The 21867-nt window shown below is 58.8% G+C and overlaps 3 protein-coding genes across 6 annotated transcripts; 2 read left to right on the top strand and 1 right to left on the bottom strand.

The window, feature by feature from the left end:
* Positions 1–32: 32 nt before the first annotated feature.
* On the top strand, positions 33–11719 carry SURF4 (surfeit 4). 2 transcript variants are annotated; one of them, XM_074362590.1, is made up of 6 exons: positions 33–222; positions 7628–7814; positions 8326–8402; positions 9019–9062; positions 9523–9709; positions 10432–11719. In XM_074362590.1, the coding sequence occupies exons 1-6, from the start codon at positions 175–177 to the stop codon at positions 10696–10698; spliced, it is 810 nt and encodes a 269-aa protein (XP_074218691.1). In that variant the 5' UTR covers positions 33–174; the 3' UTR covers positions 10699–11719. The 2 variants fall into 2 exon arrangements, with proteins under 2 accessions (XP_074218691.1, XP_074218692.1); XM_074362591.1 differs by lacking the exons at positions 33–222; positions 7628–7814 and having other exon boundaries at positions 8373–8402; positions 8960–9062.
* Positions 11720–12592: 873 nt separating this feature from the next.
* SURF2 (surfeit 2) lies at positions 12593–17370 on the bottom strand. Of its 2 annotated transcripts, none has more exons than XM_074362592.1 (6): positions 17214–17370; positions 16971–17125; positions 16184–16287; positions 13974–14162; positions 13681–13847; positions 12593–13154 (listed from the first exon to the last, which is right to left on the bottom strand). In XM_074362592.1, the coding sequence occupies exons 1-6, from the start codon at positions 17289–17291 to the stop codon at positions 13071–13073; spliced, it is 777 nt and encodes a 258-aa protein (XP_074218693.1). In that variant the 5' UTR covers positions 17292–17370; the 3' UTR covers positions 12593–13070. The 2 variants fall into 2 exon arrangements, with proteins under 2 accessions (XP_074218693.1, XP_074218694.1); XM_074362593.1 differs by having other exon boundaries at positions 12593–13151.
* A 3-nt stretch (positions 17371–17373) lies between these two features.
* On the top strand, positions 17374–21715 carry SURF1 (SURF1 cytochrome c oxidase assembly factor). 2 transcript variants are annotated; one of them, XM_074362585.1, is made up of 9 exons: positions 17374–17468; positions 17570–17621; positions 18556–18689; positions 18770–18852; positions 19738–19929; positions 20784–20856; positions 20936–21098; positions 21375–21456; positions 21537–21715. In XM_074362585.1, exons 1-9 carry the CDS (start codon positions 17418–17420, stop codon positions 21604–21606), a joined length of 900 nt encoding a protein of 299 aa, XP_074218686.1. In that variant the 5' UTR covers positions 17374–17417; the 3' UTR covers positions 21607–21715. The 2 variants fall into 2 exon arrangements, with proteins under 2 accessions (XP_074218686.1, XP_074218687.1); XM_074362586.1 differs by lacking the exon at positions 21375–21456.
* Positions 21716–21867: the final 152 nt, after the last annotated feature.

The raw sequence follows: 21867 nt of genomic DNA, 5'->3' as shown, positions 1-21867 counted from the left end.
CGCGGCCGGGGCGGGCCCCGCGGTGCGGCCCCTTTAAGGCTTGGCCTACGTGGCAGCCGCTGGAGCCGCGGACGCCGAGCGAGGCCGGCCGCCGGGCACTTCCTGTGGAGGCCGCAGCGGGCGCGGGCGCCGAGGGAGCGAGCGAGAGAGCGAGCCGAGCCTCCCGCCGCCGCCATGGGCCAGAACGACCTGATGGGCACGGCCGAGGACTTCGCCGACCAGGTGCGGCCTGCGGGCTCGGCGGGCCCCTCCCCCGGGCCTCCCGCCCGGCCCCCCACCCCCGGCCCCCTCGGCCCCCTCTCCTGGATCCCCTGGCCCCCGCCCGGCCCGCCTGCGCTTCCTGGGCCCGGCCCGAGCCCCCGGCCGCCCCCGGAGCCGGCCCCGGCCCGCAGGGCCGCCCGAGGCCTGGGCCGTGCCCTCACGCCTCCCGACCCGCCGGAGGGATCGCGCCCCCTCCCCCAGCCAGGGCACTCCCTCCTGGGCTCGTCGCCCGTCCTGGCCTGGGACACCCCCAAAACCGGCCTCCGGGCCCTGCCTGCCCTTGCGCCGCCTCCCCACCAGGGGCTCCGGATGTGTTCCCGGGCCCGTGCCTCGGCACCCAGCTCGGTGGGTCCATCTTCCCCAGCCCTCCGGGGCCATCCCAGGAGAGGAGGGGTGTGAGTGGCTGCCTTCGCCTCCTGAGGAGGCAGCCCGAGGCCTGGGGATGCTTGGGGAGCATCCTCTCCATTCTGCACTGTTGGGTGGTCGCTGCACGCTTTTCCTTTTACTGGACACTGTTAGGGGGCGGGGTGGGGAGCTGATCCTGACCAGGGGTTGGTCAGACTGGAGGCCTGGGGGTCCTCCCAGAGGAAAGGGGATTCCCTGGTATGCACCCCCACTGCCGAAAGCCACAGCACTTTGTCTCTTCTCTTTCCCAGATGTGTTGGATTCGTGGGGTCCCTTTGACCTCGCTGCATTTTCCCTCCCTGTTCGGACTCTGCCCTGGGACTGAAATGAATGGGTATCTGTCCGTGCACACACCTAGGAGGAGGGGAGGCCTAACCTCCCGTTTTCCCCCTTCGAAGAGTGTGCAGGTGGCATCTAAGCAACAGGGGAGCCCGTGAAACAGGCGGTTGAGTCATTGTTAAAGGTGTTCAGAAACTGAGTGGACAGAACCAGATCCTGGAAACGGAGAGGACAGAGCTTCCACCCTCCCTTTTGGTTAAGCTTGACCAAAACAATGTGGTGGTGATTACTGAGTTGTGTGCTTTTTACTTCTAAAAGTATCCCGTTATTTATACAGATTAACAGCCTTATCCCTGCATCTGGCCCAGCTACCATTCTTTCTCAGGCTCACTTACACGTTTGTGGCTTTGCCAGAGTTAAAAGTAGTGAGGTTAAATGTTTAATTTTTATGTGGGTGATTTGATTAATCAGACTCTGAGGCTGCTCTTATTGGAAGGTGTGTGTGTACATGTGTGTTCGTGATTTTAAAAAAGTAGAAAGTGGGCGTTTTCTGATCCGTTATTGTGAACAAGATTTCTGTTGCCCCCCTGGCGGGGAGATGTCTCTCTAGTGTGGCCTCATTGGGTTCTCCATGCACCACTTTCCTGTGAGCTGGTATTTTAAAACCCGTTTGCTGGTAAAAAAAAAGCACATCAGCTGGAAGAAATAGTTTTTCCTGAGATCAAGATTTTGTGTTTACAGACACAGCCTGAAAATTGTATTCCTCGCAAAAAATCCAAAAGGGAGAGAGAGAGTAAAATTGTATCCCTTGCAAAGGACCGAATAGGCTTTGTTGGTCAGTTTTCATTGACATAATTTTGGTGACCCAATTTTATTTCCCCAAGTAGTAACTGCCAAAGAAGATGGCTCCTCTTGGCCACAGGAGCCATGACAGCTATGTACAGTCACTCTTGAGCCCGGAAAACCCTGGTTTTGCAAGTGACTTTCATAACCAAATCTAGATAAAATGTCGCCAATCAGGCTGCTGCCAACTATCAAATGATAAACTCTCCTACTGAAAAAAAAATCAGGCTCTTTTTTTACGTAATCCTTTCTTCCTTTTTCTCCATGCATTTTGTTTGTTTTAAATGAAAGAAGCAGAATCTTGGAACTGGAAAGGCCCTTGGGGCACACAGGGTTGGCCTGCATCCATCAGGTTACTGCGAGAAGGGAGGCCAGGCCTGCTGAGGCTCCTGGACCAGCCTGGGGCCACAGCCCCGGGACGTACCCAGTCTCCGACCTCAAGGCTAGTGGCACACACAACATGCTTCTAAGGCCTGGTGTCCCTCTCCTGGGACAGCTGAAGGGGAGAGCACCAAGCAGCATCATCGTAGGAGGGCATGCTACCTAAAAACCGAAAACCACAAAGTGGACCAAGGCTGTGTCTGTCGGGCAGTGAGGGCCCCTGCTGTCGGTTTTTCAGCACAGCCCACCTTGGTGGTTGCACATGTCCGCAGACACCTTGCCCCTTTGTGGGCAACTCAGGAGGGCTGGGCCCCACATGCTCTTCACAACCGAGGGTAGGAGCCTCCTCTGCCGGTGGGCCTGGTGTGAGAGAAGGATGTGGACAGACGGGGTGCAGAGCAGTGATGCTCCGATGGACAGAACCTGGCCACGCTGGGGTGGCGCTCTTGTTTTTACCATTTATCCACGTGGTATTAAAGCTGCCAGTGGGGGGCGGGTATAGCTCAGTGGTAGAGCGCAAGCTTACTGTGCACGAGGCCGTGGGTTTGATCCCCAGTACCTCTGGTAAATAAGAATAATAATAATAATTAAATCAACCTAACCTAATTACCCCCCCAAAAAACCCAAAACAAAAATAAAAATTAGATTTTTTTTTTAAAAAGCTGCCAATAATAAAGGTGCTGAGAGTTCAGTCCAGGCTAAAATGAAAATGATCTACTCTGAAGGGACTGGGGAAGTGTCATCAAAGTCACTGATCGTATAATGTGACATATCTATCTTCTAACCTTGTCTTCAGAAAACCAAAGCAAAAGTGAAGTGACAGGATTTGGCCAGAAAGCCTGGGCTGCCGTGAGCAGGCCAGCCAGTAATCCCCACCTTCTGCACTGGGCCAGGTCCTCCGAGCAAACTCCTGTGTCATCCCCGGATCGTGTGAGCTTGGCCACAGTGTTTCCATCCTCACATGCAGAGAGGGAGGTCTGCGCGGTCTCGTATGGCATGTGGTGGGCTGAAGTGAACCCGCGCGCAGCTCGGCCTCCCTGCGACCTTCCCTTCAGGTCTGCAGAGGCGCGAGCCCGGGGTGACTGGTCTGCTTTCTTGCCGCTGGCAGCTCCGCCCGAGTTGCATCTTTGGTATCAAGCTCCTTGCCCTGGGCAGCCAGGGACAGTGTCCTCCGACCGGAGAAACTGCTGAGCGTGCTCTCTGCGGGAGCTCGCCTTCAGAAGCCATCTGAGACCGGCTGGGAAGGGGCCAGGGACTCGTGAACTCAGCAGTCCAAGACCGCGTCCGAGCCCTGCAGCTGGTGCTCGTGCCGGTCTGCGGAAGGTAACTTCCTGGCACGCTGGCACCAGTAAACAGGAGTATTAGCGCTTCGTGGCTTCTGCCTGATGCTGGTCACCAAGGTGACACATAAGCTGCATGGGGCCTTGCTCTCCAGTGTGGCCTTTGATATTGTTACCTGTCTTGGCAGGACAGAGGCAGTCTTGCCCCCAGGAGCTCCCCCTGCCCTCTGGTAGCTTGGATGGCCCTGACAGGACACCGAACTGGCATCTGTAGCCCCAAGTCTCAGGGCTCTGGATGAACAGCACGTGGATGACCGTCGCTGTGGGTAGGGTTCCAGTGACGGTGGTGAGTGGGTTGCAAATGTTTTCCTCTTGTTCCTTTGCTCTGTTACCATCTCCTCTCAAAGGGCTTCCTGCCTTATGCCAGAAAGGAGTGGGGAGAGGGCAGAGTTGCTGGCTGGCTCACCCTTCCCTCTTGCTGGCCTTGCACGGGAAGTTAAGGAGGGCCGCCCCACCGCTTCTGGGGGGGGGGGAGGAGACGCGGGGGGCTGTGGGTTGCGCGGCTTCTCCCAGAAGGTCACGTGCAGCCTGCGCTGCTCCCCTGTGGAAGGCTTTTTGTCGCCCGTGGAATTTTAGGAAAGAAGGCCAGGCTATCTGCCAGCTTAGAGCCAGTTGACATCTCTTCCTGGACCTTGAGGTGCTGTGTAAACCTCCGCAGCACTGGGGGATCGGGGGTCTGGTGGCGCTTGCATGTGAGTCACGGAGCTCTGTAGCAGCCCTGACTCACCTGATGTGAGGAGGTCACCCAGCCACAAGTTCTCGCCCTCTGAGATGTGCAGTCCTCAGGGCCAAGGAAGTCCAACCCACCTTCTTTTGCCTCAAAATTCTCATTAGCCAAGAACTGCAGACTGCTCTCCTCAGTCCCTTTTGTCCTGAATACCAAGAGAAGGCAGGTTTCCCAGTGTTTTGTGGAAGCTGCAGGTGGCTGTGTGACGTGGTCACTGTGTTCCCAGAGTCATGTCTTGGATCAGGTGTAGCTCCTTTTCTTAAATCCCCTTCTATCTTCTAAAATAGTAACTCCCTGGAAGCAGACCTCAGCTCTCTGTATTTAAGTCACTCAGCTGCTTGTGAACTGTACACCATGCTTGCTTGTGAGGGCTTTAGAGATTCCTGGGAAAGGCCTCCCCCCACCACTGCCCACCGGGTGACAGACGGTCATCCCTCCTCCTGCAGGCTCTGCCTGCTCAGTGTCTGCCCCCCGCCCTCCTGTCATCGTCCTCTCCTGAGAGCACGGCCACGGGTGACCCGGTGGGCACGGTCAGCAGGCGGCACCCGGCCTCCAGATGCCGGCTCAGCACGAGCACCGGCCAGCTGACTGCTCTCAGCGCTCAGGTGCTGCTGGTGCCGGCCTCAGGGGCTTTCTGCTGTGCTGAGGGGACACAGGCTTTGGGACACTGTATAAAGCAGCATATTGTGGGTCCAGTGGCCAGCTCTGAACCACTGAGACCAAAACGCACATAGGGAGTAAGATGAAAATTGGGTCTGGTCTCATGTTATCAAACCTGGTTTTTTTCTTTCCGTCCAAACAGGTGCTCATTAGAGGGTGGCTGGTTTAAGAGAGGCTCTAGGTTGGCCTGACTTACGAAACGGTCCGCCCTGAACCTAGACCACACGTGACTTTGGAAAGCATGTACGTGCTTGGTTCAGAGCACACATACCTGAAGTTTTGCTTTTTTTTCCCAAAGTAGAGAGATGCCCGTCTCCTCGGCGTGTCTGCACTCGAAGGGAGGAGTGAATTACCTGCCCAAAGGGAACAATCTCTCCGCCGCTCTTTAATCCTCTTGGCCCAGACACTCAAATTAAGAGGGCAGACACGTCCCGGAGGCTTTAAACGCCGCCTGGGTCGTGGGGGCTGCGGTGCGGGGGCAAGTGCCTGTGCCGCCCAGGAGGCGCGGGTACGGCGGAGGCGAGTCAGGCCCCCGCCCGTCCGTGGGGTTCTGCCGGCCTCGCCGCTGATGCTCCCCGGTTTCGATACTGAGCTGAGGCCTGTGTCGTTGCTGGGCCTTGGCACGAGGGCCATGGCATCGGAGCCGCGAAGGTGCCCTTTGTCTCCTGAGGGAGTGGGTGACCGCACTGTTGCTGGGCATTTCAAAAGCATTCAGGCCATGAGGCAGAAATGGGAGCGTGTGTGGCGCCTGCTGGCCCCACACCTCCTGACCTGCTGTGCTTGCGCCCAGTACGTCTGTCCTGAGATTCTTCTCTGCGGGGACCCCAGGCTTCATATAGGGGTATTGGGGCCTCTTTTAAAAAAAAAAAAAAAAAAGGTTCTTTCTCCTTTCCTTCTCTACTATTAAAGTTGGAAAGAATCTTTGCAACCGTTAATCCAGCTGTCCCCACTTTGTAGGATAGCAGAGACCCCTGCCCCCAGAGGAGCTCGGCCTGTCCCCAGTACGCGGTGCACTGGCTGGTGGGTGTCAGAGCCAGGATCAGAACCCGGGGCTTCAGTCTCAGCCTGTACTTCCTCCCCCGGTCCTGCGTGGTTCACTGTCTGGGTGTCTGTCTCACTGTGACTCTGGCACTGCATCCATGGGGGTCAAGGGACGAACAGATAGCAGAATTGACAGCCTGGGGCTCGGGCTCCAGGAGTTGAAGAGAAGGGACACCTGCCTTGTAACATCTCTCTCCTCCCCTCCTCCAGGCCGGCCAGGCTGCTGTGGCCCAGATCGCAGGGGGAGGGGAGGCTTCTCTGTGCTGATCTGGCCAGAGCTGACCGGCTAACGGTGGCTCTAAACACCCAGAGTCTCGTTAACTGCGTTCCACAGCTTTAGCACTTTCTAGGACTTCAAGCAGCCTTTCAAAACGCTGAAAATTAAGACATGCTCTTATGTACACCTTCATTTATTCCAACAACAGGTTTAATCAGCCTTGGGGGGCTGTGACATTCGCTTGGCTGTCCCTCTAAAGGGTCAGACTCACCGATGCCCTTTAGACTCTGGCTCCTGACATGTCACTCATGTGGGTGGGTCCCTGATCTTTCTGCTGAGTTCCTGCTGTGTTATCATGTGTCATAGGATTTCTTTCCCTTTGTCCGTCAGCTCCGAACACTTGGTAAGAGAAAGTACGTGTGGTTCACCTGGGTGACGTGGTGCCTTGGTCATGACTGGCGCGTCTGTTTCCTAATCATCCGTCGTAAATGGCAGGCGGCCTGCTGTCTCTGACATTTGGGCGATTTTACACACATGAACGTCACTGCGACATTTGGGTGATTTTACACACATGAACGTCATCGCTGTTGAAGCCGTCCCTGGTGTTTGATTTGCTTTGGGCCACACAGGCTCTTCAAAGAACCCAGCGCTTTGGAGCCTCAGCCACCCCCACTTCACATTTCCTTGTTGTGCTGAGCACTCAGCCTGGGTCTGGCTGCGACCTCTGCCTTGGGGGCTGTCGGGCCGGAGACTTTGGGTGAGCGACGCTTAGGAGCTCATCGTGTGGTCGACCGTGATGCCATGTGGCCTCTAGGCCTGGAGCCCGCTGTCACCTAAGTGGAACCCCTTCTGTCTGGAGGGGCTCTGGGTGGTGCTGGGGTGGCTGGGAGGTCAAGGGCTCAGCCGTGGGTGACCAGTAGGCCAGGCCAAGCCTCAGCACGGCAACATCTGGTCAGTGTAGCTCTGTAAAATGAGAGATTGTGCTTAAGGGTGCAGGGGCAGTTTTTTCCCCCGGGAGACACGTGGCCATGTCTGGGGGATTTTTGGTGTCACAGTCGGAGCAGGGCTGCTCATGGCGCCGTTGGGCAGGGGCCTTCAGGGCGGGACGCCCCCTGCAGAGGCTGAGCTGCTGCAGGTGCCGTCGGGCCTTGGTGCAAAGGCGCTGGACCGGGTCAGCCCTGAGGGCCCGTCCAGCCTGTCGTTCAGCGGTTCTCATTTGCCTATGCCCTTGACTGAGAGAAGCCGTGTCCTGTGGCAGTTCCACGTGTGACAGCTGTAGTTGTCACCTACACCCGTCTGCTGATGACAGAGGTCAGGGAAGGGCCCATGGCGTTGCCTTCCGGCTCCGTCATCTCTGGGACAGAGGCTCAGGTCAGCCCACGTCCAGACCCGCAGGGCAGTGCTGGGAGCGCCTTGCCGGGGTCTGGTGTCCCTCCCGCGGCCTCTCACCCTTGTGTGTGTGCGGCCCCGCAGTTCCTGCGCGTCACCAAGCAGTACCTGCCGCACGTGGCGCGCCTCTGCCTGATCAGCACCTTCCTGGAGGACGGCATCCGCATGTGGTTCCAGTGGAGCGAGCAGCGTGACTACATCGACAGCACCTGGAGCTGTGGCTACCTGCTGGCCTCCTCCTTCGTGCTCCTCAACCTGCTCGGGCAGCTGAGTGAGTAGCTCTGCAGCGTGGGGGCCGGGGAACGCGAGGGTCTCCTGGGCGGTCGTCTGCGCCCCGCTCGCCCCCTCCTCTCCAGGGCGGCAGGCCCGGCCCGGGAGTTGGTCCTGCCAGCATTTGGTGGGTGCTCCGTGTCAGTCCTGGCCTCGTTGCTTTGACGCTTCTGCAGAAGCACGAGTTTAAGGGCCCGGAGCAGGCGGTGCTGGAGACCTGCGACCTGGATGGGCCAGCGAGGAGCCAGGGCGGTCAAAAGCCAAGCTGAGGGACTTGTGCTTCCCAGCCTATCCTGGAAGCTGTCCGAGCAGAGCTGCCGATGCACAGACGCCCCCTGTAGCAGGGGAGCCACTTTCCAGACCATTGGTTTTGATAAGCAAAGGCCTGTGTGAGGGTTGTGCCTGCCCTGAATCCTCCCAGAAGTTGCCTTGAGCTCGGGTAGGCAGTTGGGCCACGCTGCACCAGAGGACCGGGCAGTGGCCTCAGCCCCTGACGCCCCCTCTCCTTCCAGCGGGCTGCATCCTGGTGCTGAGCAGGAACTTCGTGCAGTACGCCTGCTTCGGGCTCTTCGGAATCATAGCGCTGCAGGTAGACGGCACGGCCGTGTCTCGCCCTTCCTGCTCTGCGTAGAGCACTGGGTGGGTGGGTGGGTGGGGGGCTCGGGCCACTCCCCTTTCAGCCCCTCTGAGTCTCCCTGGACCTCCTTTTCTCTTCTGAGAAACTGCTAGATTTTCCCCCATATAAGCTCAGGAGAGCCAGAGGGCCGAGCGCCCGGGAAGGGGCCGAGCTCTGGGGATCCTCCTTTTGCCACTTTCCTGGGTTTCCTGTGACAAGGGGACAAATCACGAAGCTAGGACGCTGTCTTATCATTTTACTTCATAAAGAAGAACACTTAGCTACCCAGATGAAATGTTTAACACACGTTTACTCCAGATGGGCATCTCAGTGCCGCCTGGTCTCCAGAACCACTGGGCCCGGCCCTGAGGAAGCAGGTGCCTGTCAGGCAGGGCTGGGGCCGCCAGCACGCCCTGGGAAGCCTGAGCCACGCTGCTGAGCCTGAAGCTGCCGGTGTTCTGAGAGGGTTTTGTGGCTTGTGTTCACATCCTCACTTAGATCAGAATTGTCTGCTGCTGTTAATTCTGTAGAAACACAGATCTGTTTGAAAACGGCTGAGACTCAGGTCTCCCCTCTCTGTTCCCCTCAGACCGTCGCCTACAGCATCCTCTGGGACCTGAAGTTTTTGATGAGGTAGGTGCGCTCTGGGTGGTGAGCCTCGTGTGCTGCCCTCACATCCCCATGCAGTAACTGTTGGCTGGAAGAAATTTCTTTGGGTCTAAACTGTTCTTCTTAAGAGTCATAGTTGGTGAAGCCTTTTCCTCCCCTACCCAGAGCCCCCAGAACACGAGTGAGAAAGAAGTCGTCCCTCTCGACCCAATATCTCATGAGGTGGGGAGGAGGGCCCGAGGGAGACACACTTGCCCACCGGGACGCAGCCGGTCAGGAGAGCCCAGATCGGGCCCAGGCCTGAGGATGTTCTGGTTGCCCGTCCCTGCTGAGCGGCTCACCTTTCATGAGAGGCGTTCCTGCCTGTCTGTGGGTGTAACTGGAGTGGAGTCCGTGCTCCTGCCGGGGTCTCCCGATCGGGTCCGACGGGCACCCGCAGGGCCTGGTGAGCCTTAGCGACGAGCGTGGCGTTTCTGTTCCTCAGGAACCTGGCCCTGGGAGGAGGCTTGCTGCTGCTCCTGGCGGAGTCCCGTTCTGAAGGGAAGAGCATGTTTGCGGGCGTCCCCACCATGCGCGAGAGCTCCCCCCGCCAGTACATGCAGCTCGGAGGCAGGGTCCTGCTCGTCTTGATGTTCATGACCCTCCTCCACTTTGACGCCAGCTTCTTCTCGGTGAGTGTTGCTGCTGGCTCACAGGGTCTGGTCCCCGTCCTTCCAGAAGGGCAGCTGTCCCCCGCTCTTCCCTGCGGGGCCCCTGGAACAACCCTAATAAAGGCAACAGGACACTCACCGTCAAGCTCTCGTGTGCCCAGAAGCTGCCTTTCCAACAGATTAAGTCCCGACTCTCCCTGACCTCACCGATGGGCCCCGGTGCCCAGTGCGCTGGCCCTCCAGCCCATTGACGAAGGTTCCTTACACAGACTCGTGTTTTTCTTCCCCTCCTTGCTGCCGTGTGCTTCTTGCATGCCAGGTGTTGGGGCTGCAGAGTTGAAGGCTCGGTCCTCGTCTCCCCGGGGCTTATCGAGCAGGTCTTTATAGTGACTGGCTGGCGAGGTCCCGAGGAGGGGCCCCCCGCGGAGGGAGGGGCGAGGTCAGTTCCGAGAAGCACTGGGCAGCGTGGTTACAGCTGGACTTGAGTGGGTCCTGGTAACAGGCTCACCTGTTAAGTGGAGACCTTTTGCTTTTCCTCAGGCCCGTCTCCACTCAGAGCGTTGCTGTATCTGCCGTCCCTCACTCAGTAGGCGCTATTTTTATCCCCCTCTGGTAATGCCGTCTCTCAGCCGCTCCTGAGTTCCCCCATCCTGGCACAGAGACGTCAGTGGAGTTTTATAAAACGAGGTAACGTCTCGTCTTCCTCACGTTTATGTTCATTTCTCACCTTTCAACCTGTGCAGATTCTCCAGAACATCGTGGGCACAGCTCTGATGATCTTAGTGGCCATCGGTTTTAAAACCAAGCTGGCCGCCTTGACGCTTGTGGTCTGGCTGTTCGCCATCAACGTGTACTTCAACGCCTTCTGGACCATTCCCGTCTACAAGCCCATGCACGACTTCCTGAAGTACGACTTCTTCCAGACCATGTCGGTGATCGGAGGCTTGCTGCTGGTGGTGGCCCTGGGTCCTGGGGGCGTGTCCATGGACGAGAAGAAGAAGGAGTGGTGACAGCCCCCGTCTGCGAGGACCGTGGCTGCCAAGGATGGTTTGGGTGGATTCGACCTAACCGCCAGCATTTATGTATCTTCTCCCCTTCCCTCCCTTGGTAAAGGCACAGATGTTTTGAGAACTTTATTCACAGACACCTGATAACTGATGGCCAGCCCGGCTCTGGCCCCACAGCTGGTCCCTGACCACTCGGAGCCCCGGCCCGCGGGCAGCGCCCCCTCCCCCAGCGGGGCCTCGGCTTCTTGGGGCGAGCAGCTTGGTTGGCTGTGGCCTCTCAGTCCTATTTTTGTTTCTTTTTGGGGGCGGGGGACCTTCAAGCTGTACTGTGAGCAGATACATCTGTGTATCATTCAAAGCAGTCTCCCTCTTATTTTTTCTTTAAAAGTTTACGTTTTTAGCTAAAACTACTAAATGATCTGGGACGGCCCAGCCCAACATCAGCACCGGGTTAAAACCGCACCCGCGGCCTCCGCGTTGCCGCCCTGCACTGCGGTACGTGATAGGGACAGCGAAAACCGTTCAGAAAAGCCCCAAACCCAAAGGATAAGGCAGTATTAAGGGGCGGCTGCGGCCGCCGTTGCTGGTGAAAGGCGCTAGTCAGAACATCGGCTCAGACTGCAGCAGCTCTGGGGTGATCCCCGAGGGCGGCTCACAGTGGGGACGGCGGTCCTTGGGGAAGCCACCCGGAGCCCACAGGGCCCCGCTGCCCGGCCCGGCAGCTCGTCTGCCCAGCTAGGGGGCCGGGGCCGGCCAGAGCGGGCTCTCAGACCAGTTACCTCACGCTGACCTGTCCCAGAGTTGCAGCTGCAGCCGGGGCCGCGCACTGCCCGGCCTGCCCGGGGCGGAGGGGCTGAGGGGCCCCTCCTGCCGCGCAGCCACCACCTCCTGCTCTCACGAGGCCGCTGCTTGCTCGGATTGCCTACTCGCTCTGCTGAACGCAGCCCAAGTTAGTTTTTACGATTTGTGATGCCTTACCGATTGGATCTTGATCCTGTATTTAAAGTTTTCTAACATTGCCTTATACTGTGTTTCTCTTCTTGGGGGGGCGTGAGCGCCTGTCGCTGTTGTTTGCTTGTCCCCCTCGAGCTGAGTCGGAACATCCCTGTGCCTCCAGCGGCCCTTCCCTGGGGCATTCCGGGGGTCAGACTGACGAGGTGAGGCTGGCTCTGCTTGGAGGCCCCTCAGAAGCCTGGCCCTGGGGCCAGTCTCTTCTCTGGTCTCGTCAGCTGGGGGTGCAAGCCTGAGGGCCACCCCCCAGGGCTGCTGGAGCCAGTCCTGAGCCAGGCTCCACGCTTACCTCCCAGACCAGAGCCAGGGTGAGGTGCGGAGCACACCCCGACCCCAGGACCCCGGTCAGCTTTGCGGCGCGTTGTGGGGCCAGCCCTGGCCGTTAGTGCTCTTAGGAGCTCCCCTGGTCCCTCTGCAGCCTGGACCCGCTAACCCAAGGGGAGTGACGGCCACCTTTTCAGCCCCCCACCCCCATGTCCCAGCCACAGCAGAGGTCATCCCAAGATGCGCCTAACCCCCCATGGCCCACTTCCCTACTCCCGGAGTATTCATAAGGACGGGCGGGCTTTTCTCCTCACTCACTGGGATGCTCCTGCATGAAGGGGGGTTTCTGACTCGGTTTCCACCTGGGCTGGGAGGTCCCTGGGTCCACACCTGCTTCCCCGTCACGACACACGACAGTCCCAGTGAGTGGTACACTCTGCCAGGTCACAGGCGCTCCATGCGTGGCATGGCTCTTGGCAGGGGATGGGTCCTCAGCCCTGTGCTTAGAAGACCTGTTCGGTTTGTATAACTGAGATTGACCCCTGGTGGCCAAGCGACAGTGGCCTAGTGCTCCAGATGGGGGTAGATGCCACACAAGGAGGAGAAGAAAACGATCGACCAGTTGGTTTTGGAAAAACAACTTCTGAACAAGTTTTCTGCTTTATGTGGGGAATAGGTATAAACCTTATTTTATGCTGTATTTTATATCTTAGTTGTGTTTGAAAACATTTTGATTCTTGGAGACACATCAAAATAAATAATGGCATTTGTTGTATGCAGTGTGACCTCTGGTGTTGTCCAGCCAGTTGGAGCCTGGCCAGGGCTCTCCTTGGGGCCGCAGTGAGCCAGGTGTCCCCTCTAAGCTTCACCGAAGACCACGTGCAGACAGAACTCTTCCCTCGGGGTCCCTGCCGCTTCCTGGGGATGGGGGTGAGACCCTGACATCCGTGGGACAGACCCCCAGCCCTGCTTTCGGGGGCAGCAGATCTGGGGACAGCCCCGCACTTCTGAGGATGCGTGGTAGGCGGCTTGAGAAAGACGGGAGACGCCTGGAGGACTCTCCGAAGGCTCGCGGATATGTTTTCTCCAGCAGCCGTTTATTAACCCGACTGTTTGAAAGAGCTGATGCTCTTAGGTTTGCGGTGACGACTCTTGAACTTCTTTTTCACTGAGCCGGACTGCTTCTGTGGCACAAACAGAACTCTGATCAGTGGAGGGTTCCGATCTGATGCAGGGGCGCTGGCAGCCCAGCGCCGCACCCCCTGCCCCGCAGAGAGGAAGAGCTTTAGTGGAAATGCCTGGGTCAACCTTCCACCCGCGGCTGGCTTCCAGGACACCCCGCAGCAGGTGAAGGCAGCGCTTAGAATTCCCAGGTGGCACGACAAAGACCGCAGCCTCCCCCAGCCCAGTGCTGCTTGTCTGCCAAAGGGGAAGAGGTGCTCATTCCAGCCTCAGGGTAAAGGGTGGCCTTTGAGGCCCTTCCTCTAGGTTCCTGGGGTGCACTTAGGGTGCCTCAGCCCGGTGGTCTCGCCCCTGCTCCATGGAGCCCGCTTCTGCAGCTGCAGGCCAGGGAGCAGCCTCTGCACTTAGCTCTTGTGTTGTTAGCTTGAGATTCCATTTGTTAAAAAGGTTCTTTCCATTTCTCTAAATTAGTTGAACCATCGCGAGAGGAAGGGGCTGCCACGTTGGCGGCCCTGGAGGTGGACCCACCTTCCCGCGCTTGAGGACCAGTTCCCAGTCCACTTCCCCCTCTGCTCTGTCTCCAGGGCCCTTCTCTCTCAGGCGCCTTGGCTTCTCATCCTCGTCATCTGTCAGAAAGTCATCGGTGCTGTTCCTGTGCTCAGTCCCTGCCAGGTCCTTTTTGGTGAACAGCTCAGCTGGGAAGAACAGAGCGATAAGCTGTTTAAGTTCACCCCGTGCAGGGGGCCAAGGGGAGAGCCGCCGGCCAGGGCCCAGGACCAGAGGACACACAGGGAGTGGGGAGCGGACATGGTCCAGCTTACGTGGGTACAGGTCTGTCATGCTGTCATCACTGTCACTTGGGGCTGCGCCATCATCGCTGGATGTGGGTTCCCAGAAGGCTTCTCTAGGGCGAGATGGCCCATCCCCATCCAGCTGGTCCTCCTTCCTCCTCCTCTTGTGCAGGAGGCAGGCTGGCACGTATTCCACACCCTGCTTCTGACACTCCTCATCTGGGGATAGACCACATGCTTCCTGGCTCTCTCCACATCTCCCCACCGTCCTCCAGGCACAGGGCCAAGCTCTGCCAGGGCCCACCCAACTCGGCAAAACTTGGCAGTGGCAGGCGAGTGCCATTGGCTGGGCTCCTACCAGGAGAGGGGTTGTGGGCTAGGGCCAAGAAGGTGGTGGAGGCCTAGTGGGCCTCGAGCATCCGTCCCTCGGGCTCCAGCCAAGCTCCAGGCAGCAGCCGCTGGGAGGGCGCTGAGCAGGCACAGTGGCCGGGACCCCTCCCCGGCTGGTGGGGCTCAGTGGAATTTGGTGCTTGGCCCTTGCTGACCCTCATCTCAGCGCAGAGGGGCTGGGATGAGGCTTCTTCAGCATCGAGGGCTCAGGGAGGCCAGGCTGCTGGAGCTCACCCTCCATCAGCACAGACCAGGCCGGTCCGGGGCGGCTCCCTTGGGGGAGGGCTCACCATCCCCCCAGCTCCTGCCATTGTCACTCATGAGGTGTACAGGCTCTGCTGGGCCCTGGCCTCTGATGCCACTGCCCACTCCTGCCCACCTCCAGGGCCCTGCCCCTAGCTGCACCTCTTCCACCCACTGCACGGCTCCGCGGCAGCCCCCGTCACCACCAGAACCTGCACACAGGCCAGCTGCCCTCGCCGCTGCGCTGACTCCACCAGACTGCTGCCAGCACAGCCTCACCGCCTCCTCGTCCCGTCTCAGCGCCAGAGTCCAGCGTTATAACAACTCTCCCTCTGGGGAACCCGGCCCAGGCCACCCCTGCCCCGGCTCCTTCCTGTCCTCACGGAGCAGCTGAGCACAGCTGAGGAAAGCAAGGCGCCCAGGAAGCACGGGTCCTACCCCCGCCCCCCCAGCCGCGCCCGCTCTCGCCCTCATTTCTGCCCCAGGAAATAAAGCCTTCAAAGCCTTGGGACTGCTCTTCCTCACCTTCCGAAGCCACCCGCTCCCGCCCCCCCATCCAGGCCTTCTTCCCCAGCTCCAGCCTGGCTCTGTCCCCGCCACGCCACCCATCAAATCACAGTCACTTTTCTGCCCTCCTCTTCTGTGCTTGGGCCTGGCCGGGCCCCATCACCTGGCTCCACAGATGCAAATGCCATGTCTGTGTCAGCGACCTGCATCGTCTGAGGGCCACTTCACATGTCCCACAGCCCCCTCCCTGATACACTCCCAACTTAAGACGCTCAAAGGAACTTTAAATTCTCCTCACAAGCCATTGTTCAGACTCCAGTCTCCTAGATTCACGAGGCCACCACCACCCAGTTCTCAAGCCAGGAATTCAGGGATCACAATTCCCTTCTCTCCCTCACTCCCGGGTCTGCTGGGTTTATCCGCAAAACTGTTAAAAACGGCCCACATCTTTCCCTCTTCCCTGCCGACACCCGGCAGCCCCAGCCATCGTCGTCTTCACCGGGGTGACTGCACAGCAACCGGGGTCCCCTCTTCCACTCCTTCCCGCCCTCCCCTCTCAGAGCAGCCGGTGACACTGATCAGGCCAGTCCCTCCTTAACCCTTTCCGTGCATCCCCGCTGCATGGTGGCCAAGGCCCCCTGTGGTCTGGTCCCCAGCTGCCTTTCTAACCCCACCTTGCCTGGTGGCACAAGGCTGTCCTCCAGAACCTCCCGCAGCCAAGCGTTCTTCTACCCCAGACTCCACACAGACCCTTTCCTCCACCTGGAGCACCCTTCCCCCTACTCAAGCCTCAGTCTAAAGAGAAACCCTCAGACAGCCCTTCTCAGGCCTCCTGTGGAAGGCAGGCCCACCTGGCAACCCTCGGCCCCGCTGCCTGCACAGCACTGAACACTACCTGCATTACTTCCGAGTCTGCTTCCAGCTTTGCACCGTCCCTACCATCGACCCTCTTCACTGTGCTGGGACTGGGCCCAGTGCATCCACCAGTACCACCAAAGGGCGATGGAGCTGCCACTTCTGCCCTCTAGGGGCACTGCTTGTGGGGGAGGGCACCCAGATACCTGGGACTCAGTCAGGCTGTGGCCCCGGGGGCTACTTACATTTCTGCAGAGCCCTCTGGTACCTCCGGCCCTGGGTGTGCCTTAGCACGTGCTCCGGCGACTTGTTGATGTGCCGCAGGGTGAGCTTGCAGAACAGCTGGTGCCTAAGGGGACAGTTCACAAGCAACCATCCAGACCAGTGGTTCTCCACTGGGGCTGCATCTTGGAATCACCCCCGGGTGTCTGGTGGGGAAGTCTACCATGTGGCTTGGGCATCAGGATTCTTAAAAGCCCCTAAGCAACTGCAGTCTGCAGGGGGGCGCAGGACCGCTCCTGTAGACTGACGACGGTCTCTCAACACCTACCTGGAAAACAAGCCTTGCGGGCCTCACCAGATGGCACCAGCAAGAGAGAAGGCACGTGGAAGACAGCCTGGCAAGGGCTGGACACTGGGAGCATCTGCCTTCCCCCTCCTCGTTTTCACTATCGTCAACTGTCCGCTCTCGGCTAAATCTAAGCTCTCCTTTAAACTAAAGGTATGAAAATGACCGCGTTCAGAATCTCAGGTGACAAAGCACAAGCGCTCCGACCTTCTATGAAGCAGGCAGGCCCAAGTGACAGACCTCACGTCTACAAAAAGGCAAACATGCACCGGGGACCAGCCTCACCTGGAATCCCAGGTGACTCACAGCTCCAGGACTCCCACCTGGATCTCAGGTCTCCTAACTCACGGGAGGAGTCGGGCTTCGGAGTCTACCCAGCATCGCCCAGACTCAGCACTAGGAACTGTCCCAACCTGGGCCTCCCGGCAGTGCTGGTCCCACCCCGCCCCGGCCCGATCACTTACGGGTTCTTCGTGCTGGGCACTACGTGCGGCTCGAACTCGGCGTAGTCGAAGGCGGGGGAGGCGCGGACCAGCCGCCGGTACTTCTTGCCGCGGGTGTAGACCTGGAGCTCGGACAGGCGGCAGGGCAGCTCGTGGCCCGTCAGAGCGCACCTCACCTGCGGGCGGGAGGGCGGGGCGGTCAGGGGGTCCCGGGGACGGCCGGGGGGCCCGGCGGCGGTCGGAGGGCCCCGCGCCCCAGCCCACCTTGCGGGCGCCGGGCTCCAGTCGCAGGCTCGGGTGCTCGCGCAGGAAGGCGCGCACGTCGGGCGGCGGCTCGCTCATGGCTCGGCGCGCGGGGGGCTGGAAGCCGAGCGCCGCTCGAACCACGTGGGCTGGGGGCGGGGCTGGGCGCGCTCCGGAAGCAGATGCCTCCGGGCCCCGGAAGCGCGCGCGCCGGCGGGCGGGGCGATGGCGGCGGTGGCGCGGTGGCTGGTGCTGCGCGCGGCTGGGCTGGGGCGGGTGAGCCGGCCGGGGCGGGGCGGCCGGGTGCGGGGTCGGGTGGGCAGGGGGGGCGCGCGCCCCTACCGGACGAGCTCAGCCAGCCCCTCGCGTCTCCGCAGGCCCCGGCCCGCGCCGTCCGGAGGAGCGTCCTTGGGATCGCCGCGCGCCCAGGTGAGGACTCGTGCAGGTGTGCCTCGGGCATCTGGGGAAAGCCGCCCGGCCCGTGCCCTCCACTTGCCGGAGGGGCCGGGGGCCTTGCGATCAGCTCTGGAACTGCGGCCTGAGCCTCTAAATCCTGTCCCGGTTGCGGGCTGGCTCCTCCCGCACCGCGGGGCGACGCGCTCGGCCGGAGATGTGCAGTAATTGCCCTACGTACGCCTCCTAGGGCTGATGCGGGGCCAACCCGACGGAAACCGCCTGGGATCCTTAAGGAAGGCGTAACTAGTCACCCAGTTTGCATGTAGCTTGTAAGGTACCGCAAAGGGCATTTGTGTGTAGAGCGCCGTGCATACGTGAAGGTATTTTGTAAGCCTGCTCCAGGCCTGCTTTTTTTTTTTTTTTTTTTTTTTTTTTTTTTGCCATCCGCAAGGCCCATGAGCCTCTCGGTGTGAATCACCCTCTGAAAACTGTAAGGTACTTTCTGTGTACATTTGTCCCACTTTAAACTTATGAGCCATGAAATAGAAGAGTTGTCCTGAGAGCTCTGTAAACCACTATCCTGCGTGTATCCCGTTCTGTCTCTTCGTAACACGGAGCCATACCTGTGCGTCGTAGCGCGTTAGCAGATGTCTCAGCGCCTTCTTGTACAAAAGGCGTGACGTGGTTACATGGATTACCCCAAGGTCGCGGTTGGTGGCAGAGCCAGGACTAAGCCCTAGATCTCATGCAGTCAGTGCACATCCACAGAGTGGGTGCCTTGCTCAGGCACTGGGTTTAGAGCTGGGCTGGGCACAGGTGCTGCTGGTTGACTCCTGGCTGCACTTTGTGGCCTGTGCACTCCTATACAACGTTCTCTCGAGCAGTAGTGGCAGTTTTGAGGAATTGACTGTTCCAGTTCCTTGTTCCGGGACTTCTGACCCCATGCCAGTGTGGTGAAATCTCCTAGGCTTGGCCTGGAGGCCCAGCAGGTCTGGCAGTTCTTCAGCCGAAGCAGCTGCCACAAAAACAGAAGACGACTCCTTTCTCCAGTGGTTTCTGCTTCTCATTCCTGTGACTGCCTTTGGTCTGGGGACATGGCAGGTAAAGACTGACCTCTTGCGCTCTTGGCTCTGAGCCCTTGACTCTGCTGCCACTCACCCGGGCTCACGCTGTTTCCGTAGGTCCAGCGCCGGAAATGGAAGCTAAAGCTGATCGCAGAGCTCGAATCAAGAGTCCTGGCTGAGCCCATCCCGCTGCCCGCAGAGTGAGTGTGTGTGGCTGCCCACCCGGGGCTGGGCTCACTCGAGGTCAGCAGTGGGGCCTGGCTTTTGCTGGCCTTCCTGACCCTGCTGGGAGCCCTCAAAATCAGTGGTCCTGCTGGGCTTCCTGCTGACCCCCTACTGCCCTCGGGGAAGCTGCCTGACTGACATTTATAGAAAAATCTTTGAACCTGGGCTTCAGCTTTGGCCCAGGCCCAGGCCCACTAAGGCATCCCTCACAGGGCTGGCGGTCTTCTGCAGCAGTAATTTTAGCTGCTGGGTGAGGGCGGACACATGTCTTGACGTGAGAGTGTCCTTTGAGAACGTGCCCAGAGTGGCCCTGCTGCCCTCTCCCCTTATTTGAAAGCACCGTCCTGGGGGGGGGGGGGGGGGGTAAGGGGAGAGCGCAGTGGCGGAGAGTGCACACATTAGGTCCCGGGTTCAATCCCCAGGATCTCTATTAAATAAGTAAACCTAGTTACCCTCCCCCCCAACAAATATTAAAAAAATAAATAAAAGCACTGTTCTGCAGGGACGGCTATAGTCACAAAGCTTTCCATTCAAGGCAGCAAACAAATGGGTCGTACTCGGCTTGCAGATGGCGGTTTGGGCCCCCATATTTCATTCAGTTCAGAGTCCACGTCTGTAAGCTTTTCTTCAAAACTTGGGCTGTTTGGCAGCACAGCTCCACATTCCCACAGGGCAACAGAGAGGTCAGCTTTCTCCTTTAGAGGGTGGTGCATGCCTCCCGGCAGGACAGTCCCCACTATGCCTCTGTGGCACCTACGTCACTTCGCAGGCTGCAGCGGGCTTCATGGCTCGTGGACCCTCGAGAGGGTTTTTCTTGCTGCCAAACCTTGCTCAGCCTCAGCTCCGCTTCTCCCGTGTAGCCCGGTGGAACTGAAAAACCTGGAGTACAGGCCGGTGAAGGTCAGGGGGCACTTTGACCACTCCAAGGAGCTCTACATGATGCCGCGGACCATGGTGGACCCTGCCCGGGAGGCCCGCGAGGCCGGCCGGCTCTCTTCGTCGGCCGAGAGTGGTGCCTACGTTATCACTCCCTTCTACTGCACTGACCTGGGGTGAGTGGGGTGCAGGGGCCCGACTGGGCCTGGCAGACACCAGCGGGGCACACTCATCTGCCTTCTCACCCCAGCCCTGGGGAATCCAAGATACCCAGATAAGTCCCATTCCTTGAAGAGTTTGAAATTTGTAATTGTGAAATTAGGCCACTTATTTTAACTTGTTACCGAACAGCTCCTGCATGTTGAGCTCTGAAGGGGAAGGCAGGCAGGTGAATCAAACAGGCCTCTCTGGAGAGACTGTCTCATGGCCGCCAGGGTTAACGATCATGGTGCTGCGTGGAGCGGCCAGCAAGAGGGACTCAAGAGGAAGGTGCCCCCAGGTCCGCATGGCGGGAGTCAAGTCAGGGAAGGCTTCCCAGGGGGCTTTTTGGCCAAAAAGTGAATGAAGAGATGGGAAGAGTATTCCAGGGAAAGGAATAAGGAATGGCGGTGTGGGGGGTGACTGCAAGATCAGTAACTGGAGCGGCTTCCCAAATGCTGACACATACACGAAACCCCAGGGCCCTGGTCGTCGGCTCACAGGAGAGGCAGCAAGGAGGTGCTGGTCACTGTTTGCACACTGCAGTGGGTGGAGCACAAAGAAAGCAGATTGGTGGTGGGGCCTGGGAGAGTGTTAAACTTCAAGGGGCTAGTAAAACGAAAAGGGGGGGGGGTCCCCTCACCAATGGAGACACGGCCTCAAGAGGAAGAACTTTCCGATGGTGCTCATGGGTTGGGGGCACTCCCACAGCCAGCTCAACCAGCTTTTAAACCCTTTCCTCACACTGTTGTCCCTGGAGGTACCAGAGTGACCACTAGTGGTCACTTGTTCAAAACCCCTCCCCTATCTGTGACTGCTTTCCTTACTCTAGAATCACCATCCTGGTAAACAGAGGCTTTGTGCCCAGGAAGAAAGTCAGTCCTGATACCCGGCAGAAAGGCCAGGTAAGGCGCTCTGCCGCTGGGGGAGCCGTCCAGCCTCCACCCAGGGCCCTGAAGGGCAGTCTGGCACCTTCCTTTGTAGGTTGAGGGAGAAGTGGACCTGGTTGGGACGGTGAGGCTGACGGAAAGCAGGAAGCCCTTCGTCCCGGAGAACGACCCCGAGAGGAACCACTGGCACTACCGGGACCTGGCAGCCATGGCCAGGCTCACGGGCGCGGAGCCCATTTTCATCGACGCAGACTTCAGTACGTGCTGACCAGCCCGCCCCAGTCAAGTAGCTTCTGCAAGTACCCTGAGCATCTCCCAGTACTTGTGTCCGTGTATTCTAGTGTGCATGCTGAGTGGGAAATGCTTGACCCCGCTTGGCAGGTGCTGAGGGTAACGCCGGGGTGGGGGTACTTGATGGCAAGATAGCTCTGGGAGAGGGTTATGGAGGGTTCCAAGAAAACAGCTGGTAGTTAAGTGCCAAGAAGCTGGTGGTACAAGGAATGGTGAGGACACTGAGCCCGATCTCTCGACAGAGAGCACAGTCCCTGGGGGACCTATCGGAGGGCAAACCAGAGTCACTCTGAGAAATGAGCACCTGCAGTACATCCTCACCTGGTGAGCCCCAGTCCCCAGCCACTCCCTGCTCCCCCCACCCCACTCCCTGCTCTGACGGTGTCCACTTTTTTCCAACCAAGGTATGGACTCTGTGCAGCTACATCGTACCTGTGGTTTCAGAAATTCGTACGTCGGACTCCGGGTGTGTGATGTGATCAGCTGTTGGGAGTCCTGTTCCTGAACAATTAGGAAGCTATCCCAAGAGATCTGGTTTTATGTTGATCATGTACCACTGGTATCAATAAATAAGTACCTCTGCTATGTGTAATACCTTCCCTTCTACCCAGACGAGCCAGTTACTGGGCAATCGTAAGATCCCGGCTTGGTTCAGAATATTCATGTTCAAGTACTAGTTCACCTTTGGAATAACTGCAAAGCAATTTACAGTTAAGTCTGACACAAGTGCTGCCT

Source organism: Camelus bactrianus, chromosome 4 (genome assembly GCF_048773025.1).
Source record: "Camelus bactrianus isolate YW-2024 breed Bactrian camel chromosome 4, ASM4877302v1, whole genome shotgun sequence".
NCBI classification, from domain to species: domain Eukaryota; kingdom Metazoa; phylum Chordata; class Mammalia; order Artiodactyla; family Camelidae; genus Camelus; species Camelus bactrianus.
This window is presented reverse-complemented; position numbering and strand designations above follow the sequence as displayed.